The sequence below is a fragment of the Protopterus annectens genome, chromosome 1.part0 (genome assembly GCF_019279795.1).
Source record: "Protopterus annectens isolate FY-2018-M chromosome 1.part0, PAN1.0, whole genome shotgun sequence".
NCBI classification, from domain to species: Eukaryota; Metazoa; Chordata; order Ceratodontiformes; family Protopteridae; genus Protopterus; species Protopterus annectens.
Window position 1 is genome coordinate 73,687,884 of NC_056725.1, and position 14,063 is coordinate 73,701,946.

At 38.2% G+C, this 14,063-nt stretch overlaps 1 protein-coding gene across 1 annotated transcript in view; it reads left to right on the plus strand.

The window, feature by feature from the left end:
* The window catches only part of LOC122800290 (vasodilator stimulated phosphoprotein), a 1,035,406-nt gene extending 1,021,926 nt beyond the window's left edge, over positions 1-13,480 (plus strand). Inside the window, exon 16 of the mRNA XM_044073000.1 lies at positions 6,572-13,480. Within this exon, the coding sequence (XP_043928935.1) occupies positions 6,572-6,609 (38 nt within the window). The 3' untranslated portion in view covers positions 6,610-13,480. The remainder of the gene's footprint in view (positions 1-6,571) is intronic.
* The last annotated feature ends 583 nt before the right edge of the window (positions 13,481-14,063 follow it).

The following is a 14,063-nucleotide window of genomic DNA, read 5'->3' on the forward strand; positions in this document are numbered from 1 at the left end:
ACCAAAGACATTGGTAACCTCCAAAGTCTGGACCCCACCCAGTTCGGGTTTGTGAAAGGCAGATCATGCCTCCTGAACCTGATCAATGACTGAGGCAGTCACCAAAGCTGTAGATGAGGGTAAGGTGCTTCACACAGCCTATCTTGACCTCATCGAGGCTTTCGACACCATCCCCCATTCTGGAATTATAGCTAAACTCACTAAACTAAGTATAAATCCCTATGTCACAAGATGGGTTGCCAGTTGGTACACTGACAGAATCCACACTGTAAAACTTGCAGACTCCAAATCTGACTTCAAACCAGTGACAAGTGAAGTACCACAGGGTTCAGTCCTGGGACCTCTCCTGTTTGATATCTAACACAGAAGGCCTTTGGCTAACGAAGTTCGTAGGAGCCATAGTTGTCCCCAAATGACATGGACATCCTACAGAAGGGCCTCACTGAGACAGTTGCCTGGTGTCCGAACCATGGCCTCAAGCTCAGTGCCAAAAAGTGCAGTTGTCATCCCCTTTGGTAAAAACTCTGTGCCCATGAAACACCACATAGGCGGCAGTCTACTTCACGCCGAGTGTGTAATAAGAGACCTTGAGACCCAGGTGGACAGTAGTCTCTCCTTTGATAATCACATCACCACAGTAGTCAGGAAATCCTTCTGTGTGGCACACCTCATCACAAAAGGGTTCTCATCTAGGAAAAAAGAGGTCATTGTTCCCCTCTACTCGACACTCATTAGACCCATTATAGAGTATAATGCCCCTTTTGGAATGTACTTCACAAGACATCTGCAGCAGCTGGAAAGGCCACAGAAGTACCTCACAAAGAGGATTACTGGTCTCAAACAGATGCCTTACACTGACGGTCTCAAAAAAAAAACTCCAGCTTTACTCCGTAGCATATCACCTACTCCAAAGTGATCTCTGCCTAACATATAAAGCTATGTCAAACCCAGAGCTGTTGGACATGCTACACCTAAAGAAATCCCAGTCCCTCTCAGCTACATGCTGTAGGGACCTAAACCTTGTCACGACAATAAACAGGACATTCTGGAGGGATGGATTCCTGCCCCAGAGACTTCCCATACTCTGGAACACGCTACCCATCTATGTCAAGCAAAGTTCCTTATTAACACTCTTCAAGAAAAATCTTGATAAGTGGATGGGAAATAGGAAATACACCCTGGGGATCATTTCTGTGGCTCTGCTCGATTGAGGCACAGGAAAATAACTTTTCTTGGGTGGCATAAGCCAGGGAACCTTGTTGGCTAGGCTTACTTAGGCCCTTGGGCCTATAGCCTAGTACCTACCTATGAACCTAAACTCATGCATATTGTCAAGGTATTCCCTTATTTTCTGTTTAGCATTTTGCAGTTGCTCCTCCTCTTCTGTGAGATTCCTCCTATTTTGCAATACTTTAGTATCTGTAAGTTCCTCTAAATAATGCTTACTTCTTAACCATATCTCCCTTTCTTTTATTTCCACCCTGTTTTTAAATTCCATTTTAATGTTCCCACTCCCTAGCTATATTTTAAGAAGTTTCTATCTTCTCTAATAGCGCCTGAATAATGTCCACTTCCCATTCATTAAATTTCTCTTAAAACAGATAGATGGGAAAGTGCCACTGTCTCATTTTTATTTCATTACTCTCTTTATTTTAGTTATTGGCGATCTGAAATAGTAATTGGGTGTGTATCAAGACCTTCAATAAAATGCATATGTTCCTGTGAAATATAAATTCTGTCAAGTGTAGCCCAGTTTTTGTATCTTGGGGAATAATATGTAAATTCACTCTGAATTCCTAGTATAGAATTCACATCTTCCATGCCAAATATTTTCATAAATTTCTTTAAAGATCTACCCTCCTTTTTTATATTTCCCTTTCTGCCCCCACCCCCTCCGGCACATCTTAACAGTTGAAAATCAAATTCCATTCCCCACCAAAAAATGCGTAGTAATCCCCTTTGGAAAAAACAGAGTACCCACAAACTACAGCATAGGAGGTAATCCCCTGAAATCTGAAGAAGAAATAAGGGATCTAGGGACCCAAGTAGATAGTCAGCTTTCCTTTGATAACCATGTTGCCAAAGTGGTTAGAAAATCCTATGTGACCCATCTGATCATGAAAGGGTTCACATCAAGATCTAAGGATGTAATGGTGCCCCCTCTACTCTTCCCTCATCAGACCCATTATTGAGTACAATGCACCAATTGGAATGTACCTTGCTAGACATCTCCAGCAGCTGGAGAGACCACAGAGGTACCTAACCAAGAGGATGACTGGCCTCAAACAGTTGCCCTATGCAGCACAATTGAAAAAGCTAAGACTGCTCTCTGTTGCATACCGCTTTCTCAGAGGCGATCTCTGTCTAAAGTAGAGCCATGTCCAACCCAGAATTGTTGAACATGCTCCCTCTTAGCAAAACCAAATCTACTCGAGCTACACGCTCTAGGGATATAAACCTCAACACAACAATGAATAGAACATGCTGGAGGGATAGATTCTATTCGCAGAGACTTCTCTTACTTATGGAACAGGGTTCCTGATCTACATAAGACGGAGCCCCTCACTATCAATCTTCAAGAGGAACCTTGATGAGTGGATGGGTAACGGAAAGTTCACACCAGGGATCACACCAACAGCACTACTAGATAGGGGCCAAGGGTACTAGCTGCTAGTACAAGGGTCTAGGGAACTACTAAAGGGGTGGTGAATACCGCACAACGTGGCTGGGCTAATATATGCCTTCGGGCAGATAGCCCAGTACCAACCTATGAACCTATAAGTAATATTCCTTCCTGTAAGCTGATTATTTCTCCCAGACGTTTCTTTAGCTCTATTATAGTAGTGAAATAATTACTAATCTTGAAATGTGGAATAATGTAATTGTTTTATGACTTCTAGAATCTGCCAAAGATCTGAGGTCTATGTATTTTTACAGGTAGATTCTAAATACTGCTAGCTTCTAGCAGTGGAGGTTTCACCTGGCATAGTCAGTTGACAAGAAATTGTCATTCTGCAAGCTATCCCAGAGAAGTCTCTTAGAGACAAGGGCATTCTGTATTCTGTCTTGGACCTGACAAGAACTATTCAACACACATCCGCCTTGCTCTGTAAGTTTCTAGGGTATAGTAACTATTGGATACAGTCAAGTATATAGTGAAGCTTAGTTTAGATAATTTTCTCTGAGACTGTCCTCCAATGTTTTAAATATTTCCTGTGGTTTTGAACTCTGATGTCACTGACTACATATTTAGTATTGTCTTGTTCTTTTATTATTAAATATATTTAAACCTTTCATTGTGGCTGATCTGTGTAGAGATATTTAAGTTTTGAGAGTATTTGCATATTTATTTGGTGACACTGTGTGAGCCACTCCTAATAGCCTTGTTCTTGGTCAAACTACCATTTTTATTAGTATTAATATTATACAATAAGTTTGGAAACCCTTTTAATAGGGGCTTAAAGTAGCTGATAAGGAGTTTGACTGTTGGCGCGTACCTTATAGTCTGGGCAGAAGTCGGTATAGCTAGTAAACTTGTGCCAGCCTGTTGTGTGTCAGCTACTTGGGCAGGGACACGAAGCACTGGTTGGATAGAGAGAATGTTGAGGGTCTTGGCTTAGTCAATCAGCTGAGATCTCAACTCTGTAGCTGTGCCAGTAGGTAGGGAGTCATCTAGAGTATCTGGAGGAAGAGTGAGAAACCAACCCCGAACTGTCTGTGGTCTCTGTGTGCACTTAAGGGAAATTGCACTTGATGCAGAGAGCTGCATCTGGAAATACTGTGTGTACACTGGTCATCCTCCCAGTGTACTTCCCCCACTGTTGCCAGTGGTGAGGATTGAAGCTCCTTGATTACTGGTCCAGTGGAGGGTCGTCACAACTCCTTCGCTGAACATGGTACAGCTGTGTGATGTTACTGAATGTAATAATGGATGAAATGCTAGGGTCATTGCTGCAGTAAACCTCCCCCCAGTCCCCTTTTCTCTCCATACAAGGCAGATTTATGGTGGTGTCTACCCTTTCTAATAACTGGGATGGTACACTGTATTGTACATAGCATTACTGTTTCTAGTACTGGTTTGTGTTATTTGTTACAGTTAAGGATTCTTATAGTGGAGGGTTAGGATTGCATGTTTGATGATCATCAATTCAGTTGTACAGTTTTAATATAGACTAGAGGTGACAAGATTTGAATTTTAATCATCCTAGCAATAGGTAAGATATTGAAGTCATTTTAACTTAAGTAAGGAAAGGCATAGGTCAAATTATTAAAGATAACTCCATCCCAATGTCCACTTCACCGCATCCAACAGGTTTCCCACCCTTCATAATAGCATATTTATTTATTTAAACACTAACAAAGTAGTAATTATATGTTAATCCGTAAACTTTTTCTTATAGGCAGGAACAAAAAGCCAATATCCCATCACATTTTTTCAGGGAAATCTTGTAGTATTTTGCATAGGAATTTGTCATCTTGCTTGATGTATCTGAGATCTTGGCCTTGACTGGACACTACAAAATCTGATGAATGTCTTTAGCTCTGTGATGTATGAACGATTAGTCACTAATGACTAAGTAGGTCAGACATTGAAATTAGAAGTAGCATTAGGGGTAGGGTTGCCATAATCCAGTATTTTTCAGAACTGACTGGAAATCAGAGCGATTGCCCAGTAGTCGGGAAATCCCTGCACAAACACCAGTTTTCTGTTTACCGACAGAAACAGAATGTCTGCTTGTAAATATGTTGCTTCAATCTTTGTTTTTCTTCAGAAAAGCATTACTTAATGCAATGCAGTGCAATGCGATCCACAGGGAAAAAACATTCCACTGTTCACTGATATGCCCATTTATGTGTCTAAATGTGAGTGGCTGTGTGTAGAGTGGGTGGAGAAAGAGCTAGGGGGTAGTACATGGGTGTGTTTTTTTTTTTTTTCCAGTTTTTAGCTTCATGGATGATGGCAGCCTGATCTTGTAATTTAAGTGTTTCATCTTGGAAAAAGGTTCAGATGTGCCATGAACTTAACTGTATGTTAGCAATTACAGTTAAAACAAATCACTGTGAATTTCTGGAAGAAGGAGCAGCACTGGCACTGCCACCAAAGATTTTCTAAAGTCAGCGAGTCACATGACTGCCATTGTAATCGGGAGCGCAAAGCACTTGAAATTGTAATATTTTGTTATGATGCCACAAAGTTCAGTGTGAGAGGGAGGACAGATCTAGCACTGTATCAGCATCCATTGTGTCATTTTGTTAATATGTTAAAAATCACATGGAAGGATTTGTGCTCAATAAAGATATAAAATGTATATTTGTGAATGAAGTTGCCCTTTAATGTGCATCTTACATGACATATTTGCTTAATCACCCCTTCAGACTTTTTTGTTTTTGCAGTTCTTGCTCACGGCTGACAACCATCAGTCCCTCTTGCACTGTCAGCATAGTTGTTCCCATCACTGTGCAAGTGCCACATTAGGTCATCATCCAAGCAGCTGTCAATGGTGGTTCAAGCTTTTTCAGTTTCTAAATAAAAAATAAATAAAAAAATAAAAAAAAGGAATGAGATTTAAAAGAAGGCAGGACTTAAATGAGCTTTGTAATGTCTGACTGGAAATGATTGGGTAGATCATAATTTCTTTATTTTTTTATCATGCATAATTTATTTTTTTGGTGTGTTTTTTTTTTTTTTTATATATATAGTATATAGTTTTAGTTTTTCCTTCTCCTCTGCTGAAAATGGACATGTATCCAGCCAGACTAGCCCGGTCAACAAATGTAAAATAAAAAATAAAATAAAAAATTTATAGCCTGGCAAGGCACCCTTACTTCCACTGTGGGCATTCCTCCAAGCTCCCATACTTGCCCCTGTGTCTGCTTTGGTTTTCTAAAAATATGCTAGTTTCTTCACAAACACATTTTCATTGTATGTGTGTGTGTATGTGTGCGCATTGTATTTATATATATATATATATATATATATATATATATAGGATTTGTTACACTTAACACCTGTGGCCCTAGCCAAGTTAATTATGCGTAGGATCATGCTAAGTACAGAAGGGTAATAGTAAGTCAGTAGTAAGAGAAAAGTATTCCAAGATAACTTTTAATTACTTAAACTTTGGTGTGACTTTTTGTTTTGAGGTAGACAGGGCTTGTGCTGTTACTGTGCAGTGCATAATATACATTTTTGTATGGGAAGGCCTTTTCTTTGAATTAAGTGGAGGACTATTATGGCTGTATACGAACTTGTGCTGTAGAGGAAGTCTGTGAGTTGGAGTAAAGTAGCATGCAGATATCTCTCGGTGCTCATAGGTAAGTATTGCATGGACTGTCCCTTGTTGTGACTTAGGAAACCATTGCATACTATTACAATCTGTGGAAACTGGTAAATATTTGTCATAAGTGATGAAAATGTTCAGTAAAGCTCTTGCAAGAAGGGTTGGCCACTAGAGAAACAAATGCATCAATGCACCTTATAATATAGGCAACGTGATAATTCAACTTTCCGAAACTGACATAGCCAAAGTAAAAGTATTTTTGATGTAATGTTTTGTTCTATTTCTTTCAGCTGTTATCCAGGAATTGAAAAAGAAAGGGTCCACATAATGTTGTGTCAGAGCTGTGCACCGTCATTTTTCCAGCTGTAACTGTCCGGGGACCAGTTGCCCCCGCAGGATCGGAGGGAATTTCTGATGCCAAGGACCAGAATATTCTGGAACATTCCTGTTTGGTTTTTGGCAGGAAGAATGAAACTGATAGAAAGATGATTTTTTTAAAGAAAAAAACAAGAAAAAAAATTTAAAAAACAAAAAAGACTGCTTTTTATACTGAGCTTGGGGCCATTGTTTTGATTTAGCAATAAAAGAAAAACGGTGAGAGAGAACTAAAATTAAAAAAAAAAAAAGTCTTACTAAATTACACAAGTGCTTAGAAGACAAGAATGTGGTTTGGTTAATGTGTTTGTTAGTCTGTATTTGCACAACTGTCCAAGCCAGAAACCAATTTAGTGCTGTAATTAATTTCCATATAATGAATTAGTGCCGAATATTAGCAGATCACCAAGATTACTGCCTAGAGGGGATGGATGTTGTGCTGCCTAGACTCGAGCTAGCACATTTTTAAGACAGGGCCGTGACATAGTTAGAACTAAAACTCCCCAGCACCTTCCATCTCTCAGCTGCAGTCCAAAGGAAAGTGCTGGGTTATGTAGATTCCAAAGACTTTAGTTACAGCTTTGGAAAGGCTTGTTAAGGGTGTGTTTACACTGCTCTTTTTGATGATTATTTGACAGATGTGCTATCTAGATGTAATTCTTTGCAGATAGTCTGAATGTATGTTTATTGTGGAAACCCAAAGACAAGTGGAAATGTCTTATTTTTAATGTTGAATGCCTTACATGTTGGCTTAAAATTCTTGCTACAGTTGATGCAGCAGAAGTGCCAAGCACACAGTTGTTGTAAGTCACCCTTTGTTTTTTGTCTACATACAGTCTCTGCACACCATGGGGCATCATAGAGCAAAAGGAAGTGGTTTCCTGTTGTAGACCTTTGGTGCTTTGAGTCAGGATGTGTAGAACTGTAAAAGTGAGTAATGTATATTTTACACTGGTGTTATTGTCAGCAGGCAGACTGCTACATGGAGTACAGTTGGATGTTCAAGGGCTGTGCCTATTGCTGCATGTCAGTACATACTAAGGCAGTGCATCATGGGTGATTGCTTGCTTTTTGCTAGACCAGTGTTTTGATTTTCTTTTTCTTTTGTAGAAGTCACTGTACAGCAGTAAACTTAAAGCTTTTTCCGTTTCATTTAGCTGTGTGGCATGCAAGCTTGGGTAATCCCAGTGGATTCAGCAAGCTGGGATGCACTTAGTGTCCCAACTGTATTTGGAGGTTGGCTGACCAATGAATGACTGACTTTCCTTGTTTCTTGATTTCCTGTGAAGGTGGCAGTGTGGAGTTAGCACTTCCTGTTTCCTAACAGTTTTCTGACTCGCATGCCTCGAGGCAGGATCACCAGAAATGGCAAAGGAAGCCTGATGTACAACTCTGTTTCTATATATACAGTTGTGCGTACGTACTAATAATAAGTGGACATTCTTATCCTTCATGGATATCACACAGTAATGAGTGATGCTTCCTTTTTTCTACTATGCTAATAAGTTGCTGTTTTTCTAGATATTTCCATCGTGTCATATTGTTACACCAGTGTGCAGTTTTTGTAGAGTGCAGAAGACACCCTTGAACATGTGCCAAATAAGTTGGTGTTCCCTGTTGCTGAGTATGCTAAATGTAAAGGGTTTGCTTTTATGTAAAACCAGAAACCGTGCAGGTCACATTGTGCCAGACAGTACAATACTAAGTTGAAAGATTTTTACTCAAAATGGATTTCATTACAGGAAATGTAAAGTTCCAGAGTCTGCATTAATTATATATGCGTAAGCCATGAGATATGAGGAAACGTGTACATACAGATCCCCCTTTTTCTGGCAGGTCAGCACCACAGATTTAGTTTAATAGTAATCGGGTAATGCTGTAGTGAATGCCGAATGCATCACATTTGTGTACTTGGGAGTAGCATACTTCCAGGCTGTTGACCTCACTTTAATTCACATTTGGGAAAGTTGTTCTAGAAGTCATTTGCAGCTGATTTGACAAAACAATAAAGATGGATGACTTTAGGAATTTGGCCATATTTGTATTATACTGCTTAGATCTTCTTGTGTGTACAGAATTGCCTCAAGAGTTGTTCGAGACAGGGCAGTTTCAACTTGCTGTTTAGAAAAACATGTATGTGGGTATTTTATGGAGGGTTTCTGACATTGTAGGGAACAGATCATTCCTGGGAATGAGGTTTTGTGGCAGTAGAGAAAAGAAATGTATTTAGGGTGTAAGATAACATGATCTTCTCATTTCCTTGGGCTGTTGGATATTTCACCCAATCAGCATATTCATAATTTAGTTCACACTGTCAAGTCAAAATCTACATTTTTTTACTCGTAGAGTTTCCTTTATAACTGAAGTTGCACTTTGAGGAAGCACAGATTAGACTATGATAAACATTTTTGTTACACAGACCAATAAACTGTGCTAGTTCTGTTGTACTGTGCGTGTTATTAGCTAATAATCACGTCTTCCTCACCCACACACGTCTGGGCTGTAGGAGTTGTGCAGTTTGCTTGTTCATTTTAAGTAAAATTGCTTTCTTTTAGTGGTTAGGCTTTCTTTTTTAATGTTGCTTTAGCAGTCGTTTGATTTTATAGGCACAGCCTAAAAACATATTAAAACCACATTACTTGTCTTTTCTTGAAAATTACCAAAAATATTTGTAGGTGTAGTAGAATTGGAAACAAGAATTCTCTCTCTGTTTTTCTGAAATTCAAATGACTTTGTACTGTTTAAATAAGCATTATGAGTTTTATAACTCATTTAGCTTTCTTTGTATGTGTATTTTTGTTTAATGTGGAAGCAGAGTCATCCTTGTTAATTTTTTATTCTTCTGCGATTGGTTGTTGCTGATACTGCTGTGCCAGTATTTTTGAGCCATCTCGTTTGTTAGAAAGATTGTTTGCCTGTCTTGGTCCTCAGTAACGTGTAGTAAATGGTGAACATTTTAAACCCTAGCCTGTAGTAGGTACATTGGTTGGGGCTAAATGTATTCCTTACAGCAAACTTCTTTAAATTCTGAGCATGGCTTCTTTTTTCCATACTGTGGCAACATAAGAAAAAAGTTAAGTGGTAAAACCACAGTAAATGTACTTGTAGAGAGTTGGAGAGCTCTTTCTGTAATCTTTGGACATCAGACTTATGTGAGTTGCAAGAAAGACACAATGGTGCCCTTACACATAAGTGTGTCTTCCTTGCCACCACTTAATATATTTTGGCAGTTACTTTTGCTGAGATCTATGCATTACATTTTTTTTTCTGGTTAGTGTTATACAAGGAAGTGTCTGGTGCCCAGAAGGTTCAGTATGAGAGCTGTGATTGTTTTTATTATAGCCCTTTCCCCTCAAATGCCTTGCACTTTGTGTAGAGCAGTGTAGCTTTTCCTCTGATCTTGTGCTTTAAGGTTATTTGATGATCCTAATAATAATGTTATAGCTATTTATAATCCAAGTACGGTTTTATAGTTGAGGTAGTTGACACATTATTCTTAAACTTGTTACTCTTTTATAAAGTACTATGCAGTCTGGTAATTTATCCTGCACTGGAAAAACCAGTGAGGTACATTTTAATGTTGAAAGGTGTATATAATGCTGGAAATTGAGATTAGAGATGTACATATAGTCTGTCATTGACCCCAAGTATTAAAGTATTTAGTCGTGGTGGTATGACTGCTAACAGAAGAAAAGAAATGGTTACTTGCCTTTGCCAGTCCAGCTTTAACACACTTAACATGTTTCCTCATCCTATTAAGAATTTCAAACCTCCATCCAAGTAATTTTGAGACATGCCTGTCCCTTCCTTTGCTTTTCAGATTGCTTGTGTGTTACAAACCTATTTCTTGATGCTGGGCAAGATTCTTTTAGATATGGTCCGCAATTTGTAGGGGTATTGCAGAGAGAAAACCCATACCCCGGCCCTACGCATTTCACATGTCTCTAGGCAGCTTGAAATCATGCCTTTGTAGTATAACACATGCTGTTGTGATACAGGTGATGTGCTGCATTTGTGCAAAAGGGGATGGCTGTATGCGGGAAAAGCTGTATATAATCCATAAACGGCAGTTGCTGTACTGTAAGTCACCATCCAGCTGCTTGGCAAAGTCTCTGTTTGAGCAACAACCAATTCTGTGTTTGAGCAACAACCCACAAGCACCAGGTTAGCTGATGCTTTCATTGCCATAGCAACACACTTGACATGAGGATGAATTCCATTGCATCTACTATCAGAATGGTCACAATGTTAAAGTAAATCAAATATGTACAAAATAGTACCCTTCCAACTGTGTCAAAGAACTCGAGTGGCAGTCAAGTGTAGGTTAAGTAGGCTGATGGACAGTTGTATTGTACGTAATATAGTTTTGATGTCTATCAGTAGAAAGTAGGATATGTAGTAGCCAGTACATTGCCTATTTAATGAGTAGATAATATACATGTAGCATGTGCAGTAAACAGGGAATTGGCTATGTCATTTGCTCTTCTGCTGTATACTTTGGTTACATTCATATCCCTCTTCACATTAGTGGCCATACCTTACCTTCCACTGTTCTTTGGTATGAGTGCACAGCCCCAAGCTTACATTTAAATGAACTGCCAAACTAGATATTACATATTGGTAGTAACCATTTTCTACAGCCTTCCTCTTTAACAGTCAGCATCTATCTATATCTATTTATATCTATGTGTTTATATATATATATATATATATATATATATATATATATATATATATATATATATACACATACACACACACACACACATACATATATAGAGAGAGAGATTACATGTAGGAAGGATAGACTGACTATGCATATTTTTGAAAAATATGTATATTAGAAAATAATCTACATTGCTGAAATAAGTACATTTTTGACATGTAATCAATTGCTTTTCACACTTGGTTGAAATAATTGTTCATTGACATTTGCATATTTATGCTGTGCTCCCTAATTATATTTGGCAGCAGGCATGGATCTGCATACTAAAAGTAACTCTCTGAAGTGTTTTTTTTTTAGAAGGCTGCAGGGTTTTCAGAAAGGTAGAATAAATTGCTCCTCAGTATTTTATAAAGGGTACTGTTTGCAAGTGAAAGAAAAACATGGATTAACTAATATATGAGATCATATTTAACAAAAATAGGCATCATAGATGTCAGCTAGTCACAATGATGGAATTACTGGTGCAGGATTTCGACATTAATGAAATATGTTGAGTGTTACGTTTCAGGTACCAGATACTGGGGATATGTACTAAAAGGGTGGGGTTTGGAAGGCAAGTGTGCCTTGGTTATTTACCACATGAGAATAACAATCAATAAGGTGTTTGGGGAATGCAGGTAACTGCTTTCACATCAATGCTTGGGAAAGAGATCAGGTTCTGCCTATATCATTACTATGTGTATCTGTGAGTAAGAGATTCTTTGTTGATACTGTAGTTGTCTTGTTATCCAAAGCAGAGCTTCAATCTGTGCAATGAATTTCAATCAGCAGAGTGAAATATATGTATTTTGGGTAACTGGAGTAAGAAATAGCCAAGTGCTGAATATAAGTTGGCTGTTACTGAAAATGTTGATGGTCATAAGTGTACAGTTTACAACTTAGCCTCATATAGGGCAAATTATTCTGGTTAAATGCTTGATTTGGTTTGTGAAACAGGGTTGTAACCTGATACCTACTGAGCAGCTCACTTTCCTTGTTTTATAGTTAATGTATATTACAGCAAGTTGAAATTGTGTACAATGTGCAGTGTGCAAGAAAATACGGTATGTGCTTTCCTGTTTGTGGTTAATACCAAACAGCAGCAGGCTGTCAAAAACAAAGGAGTGTATGCAGCTTTCAAAGAGTTCTTGATATGTTTTTGATAAACATGTGAGGGTGCATCTTCACTCAACCCCCATATATGTCTAAAATATAATTCAGTGCCTAGAACATACTTTCGGGTAGTATGATGTATAATTTATTCTGATGTGTAATGTCAAAAGTAAACATTGTTGGTTGGAACATGTGACTTTGGATTTCTTCACAGTGATGCTGTGATTTTATAATTTGAATTTTCAGCACTGCCATTTTTAGTTAATGCTTGAACAAAATGTAAGTTGCAGCTGAAATGGAATCTTTGTGCTTCAGGGACACTTAAACAGCAATATTTCAGTCTGTGTTAAAGTGTAAAATGCACTTTAAATTTAAATAATATCAAAACAATGGCTCTAAACCTTTTTAAGTGTATGATTTTTAAATTCTTGCCACTTTATTGCAGATGCCTTTGGAGTTTGATTTTTTTTTGTTTATTTTCATCATCGGGATGTATTTTTTAAGCGAAAGTATGTTTCTATTACACATTTGGTGACTGGTAGTACATGTTTCACTTTTTTAGTTATTAGAGGGTAGATGTGACTTGTATGTAACCTTTAATTCACTGGGATTCTTTTGTATTATTTAGATACACTGGAAATTCTGCTGCATTTACAGCCAAACACAGCTGCTAGTTTGTGTTGTAATTAAGTAATGCTGTATTTTTATTTTTAAATGAAATGTTTTGCCTTCTGATGTGCAACATTTGGCGTGCTTCAGCTAGACTTTGGGTGGGAGTGGGAGATGAGGAGTTGTGGGTTTGAATGTCTTCATTTCTACATTTAGCCTTTAAGCACGTCTGGCCTAGCAGTTCAGAAAGAGCCCGGAGATGTGAAATTGAAAAACTAGGGCTGAAGTTCACAGGTTACTGCCACTTATAATATATTGTGACCCTGAGTGAGCCGTGGAAATACTGCTTCACGACCAGAACTTGTGGCACAACTCAATAAACATTGCTGTACACAAATGAAGAGTGTTTTAAGAATTTGTAACCAAAATTGTTTAATCCTTTGTGCTTTTCTATGTGATTTGTTTTCCCATGGTAAATGAGATGGTATGTTTTCAGACTGCTTTTGTCTTGTCACTGTGTAATGTAGTACACGCTTTGCAAATAGCTGCTGTCAACATTGGCATACAGTGTGCAGAAAGACAGCAGGAAGAGTTCTTAACTCATTTAACTTTACCGATTCCTCCATGCGTTCCTCAAGGGTCATTTTAGTGGTACCTAGGCATCTGATGTTGCTGTCTGTTTCCAAAACCATGCCTCATAAGCAACTGAAAATTTTCATCTTAAAGGTTACATGAATGGCAAAATAACTCCATTCATACTTTAACTGGTACAGTTGAAAAGAAAAATATTAAATGCTGTTCATATACTATTTATTGTCATAGTTTTTAATATTTCTTTAAATATCTCAGTAGTCAAGGGACAGACGTAACTGCTTAGCCTTATATGAGAGCTCACAGCTGGAAGAAGAAAGTGATGCTGTCAGTACATATACAGCTTGAGATTGTTTACAAAACATCACAAACAATATTTGCTGCGTTTA